Source organism: Mus pahari, chromosome 19 (genome assembly GCF_900095145.1).
Source record: "Mus pahari chromosome 19, PAHARI_EIJ_v1.1, whole genome shotgun sequence".
NCBI classification, from domain to species: domain Eukaryota; kingdom Metazoa; phylum Chordata; class Mammalia; order Rodentia; family Muridae; genus Mus; species Mus pahari.
Window position 1 is genome coordinate 79,854,397 of NC_034608.1, and position 12,475 is coordinate 79,866,871.

The following is a 12,475-nucleotide window of genomic DNA, read 5'->3' on the forward strand; positions in this document are numbered from 1 at the left end:
TCTCTCTCTCTCTCTCTCTCTCTCTTTCTCTGTGTGTGTGTGTGTGTCTCTGTCTCTGTCTCTCTCTCTCTGTGTCTCTCTCTCTCTGTCACTGGTGTTGGGGGGGGCAGGACAGGGATAGGCATAGGTAGGTATAATGTCTTCCAGGCTGACCTAGACCTTGTTATGTATTCCTGGGTGGCCTTGAACTCTCTGCTTCCATTGATCAATTGCTGAGATTACAGGCACATACCATCATGCATGTTTCATGCAGTCCTAGGGACTGAACCCAGTGTTCCATGCATGCTAGACAAACTCTCTACCAAATGAGCTTCACCCCCAGTCCTCTGAAACATGGTTTATCTACATATACTTCGGCAGTAGATACCTGAGATTTCCCTCACCCCAGCAGGTTTCCTGACAGCAGCTGACTGTCTATAATGTAATCCAGTTCTGACACTACCTGGAAAAAGTTAGATGCCACAAAGAGCCCAGGGCCAGAGAGCCCCCACTCAGCATGCACATTGGATATCCACACCTCTTATGCTGACCAAGCAGCTGTACATCAACTCTGGGTTTTGGTGACCTTCTCCAACTGTGTGCCTTCTAGGACAGCTCCCTGGGGCTATGTTAGCAGTAGTGCAGCCTGCCTTTGCTAGTGAATCTATCACTTCCAAGGTCCCAGTTCATCATCCAGGTCATTGAACTTAGCGCACATCTTTACTTGATGATCCATGTCTCATGCTCTTAGGTTGTGTGTTGGAAGACCCTGCTGTTAAGGTAGCAGTCCACCATGTCCAGATAGCTCTCCAAGCTGGGTGCTAAATGGAGGATTCCCTTTCTCAGTGGGGTTTCCCCTTCTCCACTGACCTTCTCCAGAGAGTGTCTCTGGGCACAGGTGCCTGATTTTATCTGAAGAATGACCCTGCACAGAGCTTCCTGCAAGCACTGCATGATATAGCACCTAAGTCCCACTCAACCCTTCCTGCCATGTGATAACTAGGTACTGCGTTATGACCAATCAGTCCTTCCTGTCCATAGCCCCCAATCCCTTATATACACTACCTTTGGAGCAATAAAATAGAGCTGTCTCAGTGAAGCGGTTTCTGGAAGTCCTTCCATCATACTCATGGCGGTCGGAACCCTGCTCGCTGTTCATGCTCACAGGTCAGTAGCCAACGTCCCCCAAGGAAAAGGGAGACCCACAGTTTTGTTCTGAGACAGTACTCTGTCAACCAGGTTGACCTAGAACTACAAGCAGTCTCCCTGCCTCAACCTCCCAAGTGCTGGGATTAGAAGCATGAGCTGCCATGCCCAGCTCTTCCACTCTGCTTCTGATCGACATCTCTGGACCCTGGTTCCTGGGGATCCATCCCATATACAGTCACCAAACCACTGTTGCAGATGCCAAGAAGTGCTTGCTGACAGGAGCCTGATGCCGCTGTCTCCTAAGAGGCTCTGCCAGAGCCCGACAAGTACAGAGGCAGATGTTCACAGCCACAGCTGGACTGAGCACAGGGTCAGTCCAATGGAGGAGCTAGAGAAAGGACTGAAGGAGTTGAAGGGGTTTGCAGCCCCATAGGAGAAACAGCAATATGAACTAACCAGTACCCCCAGAGCTCTCTGGGACTAAATCTCCAACCAAAGAGTACACATGGAGGGACTCATGGCTCCAGTTGCATATGTAGCAGAAGATGGCCTTGTTGGACATCAATGGGAGGAGAGGCCCTTGGTTCTGAGAAGGTTTGATGTGCCCCCCTCCCCATACCACCACCCCCCATGTAAGGGAATGCCTGGATAAGGAAGTGGGAGTGGGTGGGTTGGAGAGCAAGGGGAGGGGGTATGGGATAGAGGGTTTTCAGAGGGGGAAACCAGGAAAGGGGATAACATTTGAAATGCAAATAAAGAAAATATCTAATAAAAAAAAAAAAAAGAACTTCTCCCCTCCCTCCAAAAAAAGAGAAAGAAAAAGTTTAAAAGAATTTCACAATGGGCGGACTTGTCTGTGGTTAAAACAGAACTGTTTTGTGCTCTGTCCTAGAAGCCACTTGTGTTAGCTTGTCCTGGGGTGAAGTGAACCAATATATCTTTGACCCAGACAGCCCAAAGGATTGAGCTCATCCAAGTCTTGCTTGAAGGGCCAATTAATTCGGTGGGAGTTGTCTACAAAAGCTCAGGTGGCTATACCACCAAAGAAAATAAGTTGCCATTCCAGTTGCGATACTAGCCCCTGGCAGACACTTGGAGAGCAGCAGGACTCTGCAGGCGTACAGAGTTGTCCCCAGAGACTTCAATGTGCCCTGGTGAGTGTGCCGCCCTCCCGTACCTCCAAGCAAAAGTGAAGGGTAACTCCAACTGGGTTGACTTAAACACAGCAATGACCGAGTTGTACCTAAAAGACACTTTCACAGTATCGAATGCAGGGTTTTTTAAATATCCACAAATTACACAAAATATGTTATGTGCTTTAAAAAAACATTACAAATTAGACCTGGAGAGATGGCTCAGTGGTTAAGAGTACTTCCAGAGGTCCTAAGTTCAATTCCCAGCAACCACATGGTGGCTCACAACCATCTGTAATGGGAATCTGATGCCCTCTTCTGGTGTGTCTGAAGACAACATACAGTGTACCTATATATGTAAGATAAATTATTTTTAAAAATTAGAATTTATTTTATTTATATATATGTCCGTGAGTATGTGCACAAGTGGTATGGGTTCCTTCAGAGGCCAAAGGTTAGCCTCTATGTTCTCCACAGGCACAGTGTGGAATGGACACGCCCACATACCACACACACATGCTGTTGAGGTCAACTTGGTCTAGAAGAGACTGCAGCAAGCAAACTGTCAAAACCCAAGTTGGGGGTGGGGAGCAGGTCGGGGAAGGAAAAAATCCAAGCACGATGGCTCATTTAATCTCAGCGCTTGGCAATCAGAGGCAGGAGGATGACCACCTACTCAAGGCCAGCCTGGCCTACAGAGCAAACCCAGGCTTGTGAGAGAGACACAGTGAGACCTGGTCTAAGGAAGAAGTGTATGCATGCTTGCCTTTATTTAATTTTTTTGGATCACACGAACATTTTCAGAGCTTGAAAGAAACGTGCATTGGGGCAGGCGAGCCGCTGCCTAGGGGAACAAAATGGAGGAGAGAAAAGAAGCGCCATACCCCAAAAGCTAGCATGGAGATCAGCTCCGTGGCCGGCAGGCAGATGCCTGATGGGAAGGGAGGCTTCATAGAGAGCATAATGAAGCCCAAAAGGTGGCAGAGATTGTGGGGTGGCTGCGGAGACACGATGGCAGGGAGGGTCATGCGGGGCGATGGCAAGAGACACGGATACACAGACATACACAAGAGACACATAGGTGCATGCAACGCAAACCGTTAAGGAAATGTGTGCTTACAATAGAGAAGAAAGAATTAGAAGTTATACTTTTCTGAATATTGGGCAGCCTTGCAGCCTTGTAAGCTTTGCCTGTGTGCAGTATTTTTGTTTTTAATGAAGAAAAGTTGAAGTTTAATAAAGATATCTTAAGGGCTATAAAGATAGTTCAGTGGAGGAGTCAATGCAAGTGACCTTAGCTAAAATGCCCAACGGTGGGGATATGGAGCCTGAAGAGACTCCCTCTAGTAGCCAGGCCCAGTGAAGGGGTGGGCATACCAACCCACCTACAAACTTTCAATGCAAAATTGGTCCTGTCTCGAAAATAATGCAGGCACAAAGATGGACCAGGTACTGAAGGAATAGCCAGCCTAACTTGAGACCCCATCCCTTGGGCAGGCACCAGTCCCCGACACTATTAATGATGTTATGTTGTGCTTGCAGACAGGTGTCAGGTATGGCCGTCCTCTCAGAGGCTCTACCAGCAGCTGACTGAGACAGATGCAGATAGCCACAGCCAAGCATTGAATGGAGGTTGGGGACCCACCCCTATGGAAGAGTTAGGGGAAGGGCTGAAGGTCCCGAATGGGTTGGGAACCCCCATAGGAAGAACAAGTAACCTGGAGAGTCCCCACAGACTAAGTCGCCAATCAAAGAGCATATGCAGGCTGGTCTGAGCCTCCCCGCAACACATATGTAACAGATGGCTGCCATGTCTGGCCTCAATGGGAGAAGATGTGCTTAATCCTGCACACTTGATTCTCCAGGGTTAGGGGTTACAGGGGTGGGGGTGGGGCACCCTCTCAGAGGCGAAGGGGAGACGGAAGGGGGAGGACCGAGCGAAGGGGCAGCAGTTGGGATGTTAATTATAAAGGAGGGAGATGGGGGGCGGTTTCCAGTGTGGTTTCTCACAATCACCTGTAATCACAGCCCCAGAGGATCTTACACACGTTTTCTGAGTTCTGCACACCCATGCCAGACTCTTGCATGTGTGCGCCCTGGTGAACATGAACGCACACAAACAAAAACGCAGAGGGCTAAAAGCACTCAGAAATAATCCACACCGGAGAGCCTGAGTTGGCTCTGGTGAAGCCAGATAGCCCGAGACAGGCCACGTGTGGGCATGAGGTCATAAAGAGAGATGCCTGTATAAACTCATTTTCAGACAGGACCTTCTACATAGCCCAGGCTAGGCTGGAACTTGCAGCAATTCCCCTGCCTCTGTCTCCTGCATGCTAGGATTAGGTGTGAGGCACCATGTCCTACCCGTCTGCTTCTTCCAAATACGGTTCTCAGTTTCACCTATGAAGTAAATGTAGAGGGGAAACAAGAATCTGGCATGTTCGCCACTTTTTTAAAATTTTTATTTTTAGTTTTTGAGACAGGGTCTCACTGTGTCTCTGGCTAGCCTGGAACACTCTCTGTAGACCAGGCTGGCCTTTGACACAGAGATCCGCCTGCCTCTGCCTCCCCGGTACTGGGATTAAAGGTGTGCACCACCACACCCGGCATGTTGGCCTTTTTTTTAAAATAAGTTTGTTTCTCCCACCAATGTCTTACATATATACAGAAACATGAAGGATTCATGTGAGTACAGCTAGTTTACCATGGAAGGCCACCACCAAAATTCAAAAGGAATAGGAATTACCAGCACTTTCTGCCATACTTCAGTCACCAACTGCAGGATCAAAATATTTATCCCAACAACTATAGGTGAGTTTTGTTTTTTGTTTGTTTGTTCTGTTTGGTTTGTTGAGCTTGGGTCTCTCATAGCCTCGACTGGTCTGGAACTGCCTGTGCGTCTGAGGAGAGTCTTCAACATTAGATCTAACTCCATGAGTGTTGGGAACACAGGCTTTTATTTTACTGTATGTATTGTATTTTATAGGATGTTGCTATAGAGCCCAGACTGCTCTGTAACCCACAATCCCCCTGCCTCAGCTTTGGAAGCACTGGGATTAAGGCTGGCGCCACTGCACGGGCTAAGGGATAAGATGTTTAAGAGACGGCCCAGTTGTGAAAGAGCTTGCCTTGAAACATACAAACCAGAACTCAATCCCAAAACACACATAAAAAACCCAGGTATTGTAGCATGCATCTGTCTTCCCAATGCTGGGAAGCGGGATCCGGAATACCTGGGACTCATTAGCTAGCTGCTCTAGTCGAACTGTACAGCTCCAGGCCAATACAAGACCAGACAAGGGCCTGTCAGCTTCACAGAAGTTATGAAATGAGTTAGTTGTCCGATGTTTTTACTTCTTTTTTTCAAGATAGGACCATCTGAAGTAGATGGCTAGAGACCCCACTTTTCTCATTTTTAAATTGTTGGTGTGCATATATGATGTGTATGTGTTCTTGTGTGTGAGGATGGACATGACAAGCTATAGGGTACATGTTCCAGGTAGAGGACAGCCTTGGGGATTGGTCCTTGTTTTCTTCCTTGTGTGAGGTAGGGTCTGTTGTTAGACATAATGTCCTGAGGGCTGGGATGCCACCTAGCCCAACAAAACGCAACCTTGTGTTTGATTTCCCAACCTAGTCCTGAGGATTGGACCCTGGGCAGAAGGCAGTCATAAGTTCTACCTGTGACTACACGCTAGCTCCTATTGGCTGTTCTAGCCCATCTTCTCAGTCACTAACCCTTCACACAGTGCATAAGGTCTCCTATCTTAACATACAGTGGTTACTTCAGTGAATGAAATCTCCATTCACACAGGTCAAGCCAGTTCATCTTCACTTTGTCTCCTAAACAGGGTGGCAGCAGCTCTCCCTTAAATCACTGTCAAGTCAGTGCCTCTTCCCCAACATTCTGTTTTCTGACATGCATTTTTTATTGTGAATGGCATGAGGGGAAGTGCACTTGTATGTGTGTGCAGGCAGAGGCTAGAGGACAACCTCAGCTGCCATCCCAGGGTCACATATTGGCTGGACTGCCTTACTCTTGGCACCTAAATCTCTGGGGGTGCTAGGATGGGGAGGCATGTGTCACACTTGTGGCAGCCATCATGTTCTTAGAGTTACTGAGAATGACAGAGAATGTTAAAAGCACAGACTGGTTTTCGGTGGTGAAATTTAGAAGACTTGGGGGTCTGGTGGGCGGTGGATTTTGTTGTTTGCTTGCTTGTTTACTAGCTTAAATGTGCTGGCTAAATTAGCCTAGAACTTAGTAAGACCCTGTGTCTGGTGTGGGGTGGGTTAAGATTTCCAGAGATTCAGAATCTGTTCCTGTATAGAAATAAGGCCAAAGGGTGCCGGTAAAAGAATTCCTGAAAATGTAGAGAAGGGACCTATCACTCATATTATAGAAGGAGAGCTCACCCAATTCATAATCCAAAAATATGCCGACCTTGCTGGGTCGCACCACTGGCAGAAACTCCGTTCTTATAGGTCCATAGGTGACATAGCTATTCTCAGCGTACCGTCCAATTGCCCAGAAACCAGAGGGCTGATTGCTCCAGTCCCCAGAAAAGTGGGCTTGACACACACCCAGTGTCCATCTGGGCTTGTCTCCCACTTTGACTTCCCAGTACTGTCGATCAGAATCGAATCCATTACATCCCAGAAGAGCGGGCCAGAGGTGAAATTTCTGAGGGCTAGCACACACACATTGCCGGGCTTCTTCATAAAACACAGATTTTCTATCCTCAGAAATAACAAGCTGAGGGTGTGCTGTGTCAAGATCAAAAGTCACATCTGTTTGAAATTGCTTGATGATTCTGTTCAAGCCTGAATACTGTGGTGGGAGACTGAGGCAATATTGCTTTGTCCTGAATAACCACGGTTTGGGGGACTTAAGGTTTTGCAACCTGTGGTAGGCTCTGAGGAATGTGACATCTGAACTTTCATGTGTGGCCTCCACTTCCTTCAACAGATCTTTTGCTGTGGAAACATGGTCGAACAGGGTCTCAAGATATCCATTCAGTTCTGAGGAACTCACCAGCTCCTCGATGTGTATCTCATTTAGATGCGCCTCAAGCTCACTTTGCAGGAACAGTTTGATTAGCCCAAATTCATAACTTATCTCTTTTTTTTGGTATTCAGCCTCCTCCCTCAGTCCAAGAACTCTTCTGTGCTGCAGGGCAAGCTTTTCTTCAACTTGTTTCACGCTGAACTTTAAAGTTGCAATGGCTTTCCCTAGGATTTTCTTGTGATAAGAGCTGGCTTTCTTAATGGGGCAGGTATAATGGCCCTGGTGTTCGACAGAGAGGCTACACTGGGTACATAAGACATCCCGATCCCTCACACAGAACAAGACCAGAGGCTGATCATGCTTCTGACACACTGTGTGTTCTTCCTGTCTCTTCCTCTTGCTCTTCTGCAGCAGCCTAATGATTTCAGTCATGTTACGGAACTGGTAGTTCCTGCTGAAGCTTTTCTGTGGGAAGGGAGTCTGACAGACAGGGCAGAAGACGCTGCCTTTTAGGTCATCCCAGAGCAAACTGAGGCAGGCATAACAGAAGTTGTGCCCACACTTACTGGTCACTGGGTCTTCCATGAAATCCGAACAAATGTGACAGATACACTTGTCCTGCAAGGTTTTTAGGGCTGTGGAGTCCATTGGCCTGAGAGAAAACTAAGTGGAGAAATTCCTTGGCAGGGCCTGCTTCCCAGGGGCTCAAGGCACTGTGAGCCGTTGTATCCTTCCAAGTCCTTGCAGGTGTCACTGGCTTAGTATTCTGATGGTATTCACTGACATCCAACCAAAACGCTTTAACTTAGCTCAGACGGTGAGCAGAATTCACTGCTTGTCTCACAAGTTAGGTCACGAGCTTGGTTTAGAAAGCAGACGTGGGTGTAATGGACCTAGGATTCCTGTGGATGAGAAAAAAAAATATTTTTTGATCTATTTTCATAGTTTTTTAAAATTATGTGAGTGTGTGTCTACATGTAGGAAAGTGAACATTAAGTGCAGGTGCCTAGGGAAGCCAGAGGTGTCAGATCCCCCTGGAGCTGGAATTTCAAGTCTCCATGAGCCCAGCAAAGCTTGCAGAGGAGAGCCAGCAAAATGGCGTAGTGGGTCAAGATGCTCGAGGCCAACCATGGTGACCCGAGTTCTTTCCAGAGAACCACACGATGGAAAGAAGGAACAAATCTCTAAGTTGTTCTCTGGCAGCCACATGTGGGCTCTGAGCTCACAAACACACACACGCAAACTAAAACATTACTTCAAAATAAGGTAAAAGTACGAGGAGAAGCCAACTCCGTAAAGATATTCTCTCAACTCCAAATGCACACTGTGGCTTGAACACCCAAGCACATCACGCAGGTACATGTGTATAGACAAACAATATCAATTAAAAAAGAACTAAGTGACTGTCTTAGAGAAAACTACACACATGCGCTTGGTCGCTTTACTTTCTTCCTGACCTCATCTTTCCTTCTTGTCACATTAAAAAAAATAAAAATAAAAAAATAAAAACAATCAAGGCCAGAGTTACAGCTCAGTAAGTTAGTGTTTGCTTAGCATACCAAGCTCTGGATTTGATCCTGCGTAGACTACACTGGGGAGACACCCATAGTCCCAGCACTTGGGAGGCTGAGACAAGGGGGTGGCAAGGTAGGAGCCAGCCTGGGCTACACTGAGAGAATTTGTCTCCAAGCAAAACAAAATATGCAGTACACCACCAACCAAATCAAACCCTTCCACAGTTTATGGTCATTCTGGACTACAGAGGGAATCTGAGGCTAGCTTGAGATAGATGACACATTCTCTAAAGATAGATAGATAGATGGACAGGTTGACATACTAGCTGGCATAGATGATACTGAAATACTGGGCTCATTGTCCTTTTGTGTACTCACATATTACTGTACAGCCTTCAAAACTAATTCTGAGCCGGGTGGGGGCAGTGGTGACCGACACCTTTAAGCCCAGTGCTTGGGAAGCAGAGGCAGGCAGATGCCTGTGAGTTTGAGACCAGCCTGGCCTCCAGAGGGAGTTCCAGGATGGCCAGGGCTGTTACAAAGAGAAGCCTTGTCTCAAAAAACCAAAAAGAAAAAAAAAACAAACAAAATAAACAAAGACAAAAACAACCACCACCAAAAACCTTAATATTGAAATACTTCATACAATATTGTCGTATTCCATTGGTTGGAGTTCCCAAAATCCTAAACAAATCGCAAGAGGATTTCACATGGAAAATAACATTGTATACTATCTATGATGACATAAACAGATACAGCTAGAGAGTGGGCTCTAATAAGAATGTTCTACTCTACCTACTACCAAAATAGCTACATGGTTCTGATGAACTGAATTTCTGTGGGCTTGAGTCTCTATTCAGGAAGTTGGGTGCATTAAATGAGACCAATGATCAGCAAGTTGGCTATAAAACAGAAGTGTGGGTGGGGAGCATGGAGCACACAGGCTGAGTGTAAGGTAGGGGTGGGAGTGTGGAGCACACAGGCTGAGTGTAAGGTAGGGGTGGCAAGTGTGGAGCACACAGGCTGAGTGTAAGGTAGGGGTGGGGAGTGTGGAGTACACAGGCTGAGTGTAAGGTAGGGGTGGGGAGTGTGGAGCACACAGGCTGAGTGTAAGGTAGGGGTGGGGAGTATGGAGTACGCACATTTGGTGACCTCAGCACTGGGGAAGGAAACTGAGACGGGATCCTTGCTAAGTCCCAAGGGATCCTCAGCTTTCCTTATAAGAACAGAGATTTAGTTCCCTGACTTTCCCTGACCTCCTTTATGCCCTAAAGTCTCTTAGTCCCCTCTACAAACGCAGGTGCCAGTGGATTTCTTTCCCCGTGTCAACAGTATACTACGATCTCTCAGTCCTCGTTTTACCCAGAGCCCTGCTTTACTTCGGACACTCCCCAACTCCCAACCATCTTATAGGTTACAGTTTTTCCAAACAGCTTGCAGATTTCAACCTTGAAATAACTTCTCACAACCAACAAGATGGCTCAGGGAGTAAGGGTGTTTGCAGCCACGTGATACTCAGGCCCCACCTGAGTTCAATCCCCAAGACCCACCTAAAAGCTGTAAGGAGAAACTCCACAGAGTTGTTTTTGCCCCTCCACAAGGACCAGGATCCACACACACGTCCCCACACATCTCACACGGACACAACAATAAAGTGATTTGGTTAGGTTTTTGTACAAGCTGGCCTTGAATTCATTACGAATAATTAAGACAGGCTTTAAACTTTGGATATTCCTGTTTGAGCCTCTGGAGGTGGACGGAATCTGACCTGCTGGCCTGCATGCAGAGCCACAAGTGATCGTGTCTTAATTACTTTATAATTATTTTTGAGAGCAGGTCTCTCACGATGTAGACCAGGCTGGCTTCCAGCTCCCAGAGATCCACCTGCCTCAGCTGCCCAAGTGGTGGGATTGAAAGGTGTGCACCACCATGCCCAACTTGATTCTGGTTTCCTCCTGCTCTTAAAAGCCGCTCCAGAGTCTAAGAAGATCAGACGGCTCACAATCTGCGCCCCGACGGTTCCTGCACGGAGCTGTGCTCCCATCAGCCCTTTCTATGCCCACCACCCCCACATTTTACCTGTAGGAGGCACGCAGGCAGCCCTACAGAAAAGCTGAGCCCAGCACAGACCACAGGGACCTCTCAGTTGCAGACTGAATATCTGAATATCTGAAGTGGGAGGGGAAAGGATCTGCGCATGCCCAATGGGCCTGGCTAAAGACCCGCAGCTGCTTTGATGATGATGAGATCCTTATTTGCATTAACAACGTCAACAAAAAAAAAAAAAATGCCGTTTGACCTCTGCAAGCATCATGGTATGCACATGCCAACGCACGCACGCATGCATGCACACACACACACACACACACACACACACACACACACACACACACACACATCTCGCACAAATAGGATAACGACTGGCCTGGAAATAAGTCTGTAGCTCAGGCACCGGTTTGGTGACCTACCCTGGGGATTCAACGAGCTTCTCTCACCTCCAAGGGCACTACACAGGCCTCGAACATATAAAGCTCTGGTTTTAATCCCTAGCAGGAAAATGACAAAATAAAACAAACAAAAACACCCCCCCACACACACACACCAAACCAGACATCCCTTCTGCAGATCTGATCATTACACATTGACACTGGAATGTCATATTGCATACTATAAACTATAGTATGCAATTTCTACATGTCGATTAACAGTAAAACACCTAGGGCCCGGAGAGATGGCCCAGTGGCTAAGCGTACTTGCTACACAGACAGGAAGATCAAGAACTGTTAAAGAGTGTTGACTGCTCTTCCAGAGGAACCAGAAAGCAGTTTCTCACACTCATGGCATGTAGCTCCAAAATACCTCTAACTCAGGTTCCTAGGAATCTAACATCCTCTTCTGAACTCCTCTAGAATCTGTATACACTCATATGGACACACATAAATACAATAAAATCTAAATAAATAAAGCATTGATTTAAAAAAAAAAAAAAAAGTAATCAAGCTGGTAGCAGCTGGGTCTGCAGCTGCAGAGGATATGGGCTGAGCCGGGTCCATAGTCAGCATTTTAGCGATTTGAAGGGAGCCTCTGGTACTCTTCTGGATTGAGAACTGCTGACTCTTACCCCAAACACATACCACAGGATGCCAGCCAGAAGCTCTTAAAGTGTAGAGAATGTGGCAGGGCCTCACCCAAACCAGAGGCTCCATTGTTGATGGTTGTCAGTTTCAGCTATGGTCTTAAGACAACGGAAAGAAACCTGGTAGGAGGAATCTCTGGTAAGAAGCCGATCTGGGGGTTTTCTTGATTGCTAACCGATGTAGGAGGCAGCCATGACGACTGGTTACTCAGTGGCAATGAGACAGTGACACTAAGTGGAAGGTTGGGACTGCCGATCCCTGGCTGTCCTCTGACCCCGTGTGGGCCACCACATTTGCGTGTCCACATGCACATCCGCTGCACACTGGCACACACAATAAAATAAAAAGCCAAACACAGGAGCCGAAGGGAGAGTTCAATAGATAAGAACACTACTCCTGCAGAGGACGCAGCTTTGGTTCATAGGTGACTCACAATTGCCTGTAACTCCAGTTGCTGGGGATCCGGCACCCTTTTATGGTCTGCATAGGCTCTTGCACTCACTCCTCCTACACATAACTGAAAAAAGAAATCTTTAAAAAAAAAAAAAAAAAAAA

General features: G+C 47.0%; 1 protein-coding gene across 1 annotated transcript in view; it reads right to left on the bottom strand.

Annotated features, from left to right (window-relative positions):
• Positions 1 to 5,627: 5,627 nt before the first annotated feature.
• Positions 5,628 to 12,475, bottom strand: part of LOC110336814 (tripartite motif-containing protein 60) — a 16,302-nt gene continuing 9,454 nt past the window's right edge. The window contains exon 2 of the mRNA XM_021219562.1: positions 5,628 to 8,171. Within this exon, the coding sequence (XP_021075221.1) occupies positions 6,523 to 7,917 (1,395 nt within the window). The 5' untranslated portion in view covers positions 7,918 to 8,171 and the 3' untranslated portion in view covers positions 5,628 to 6,522. The remainder of the gene's footprint in view (positions 8,172 to 12,475) is intronic.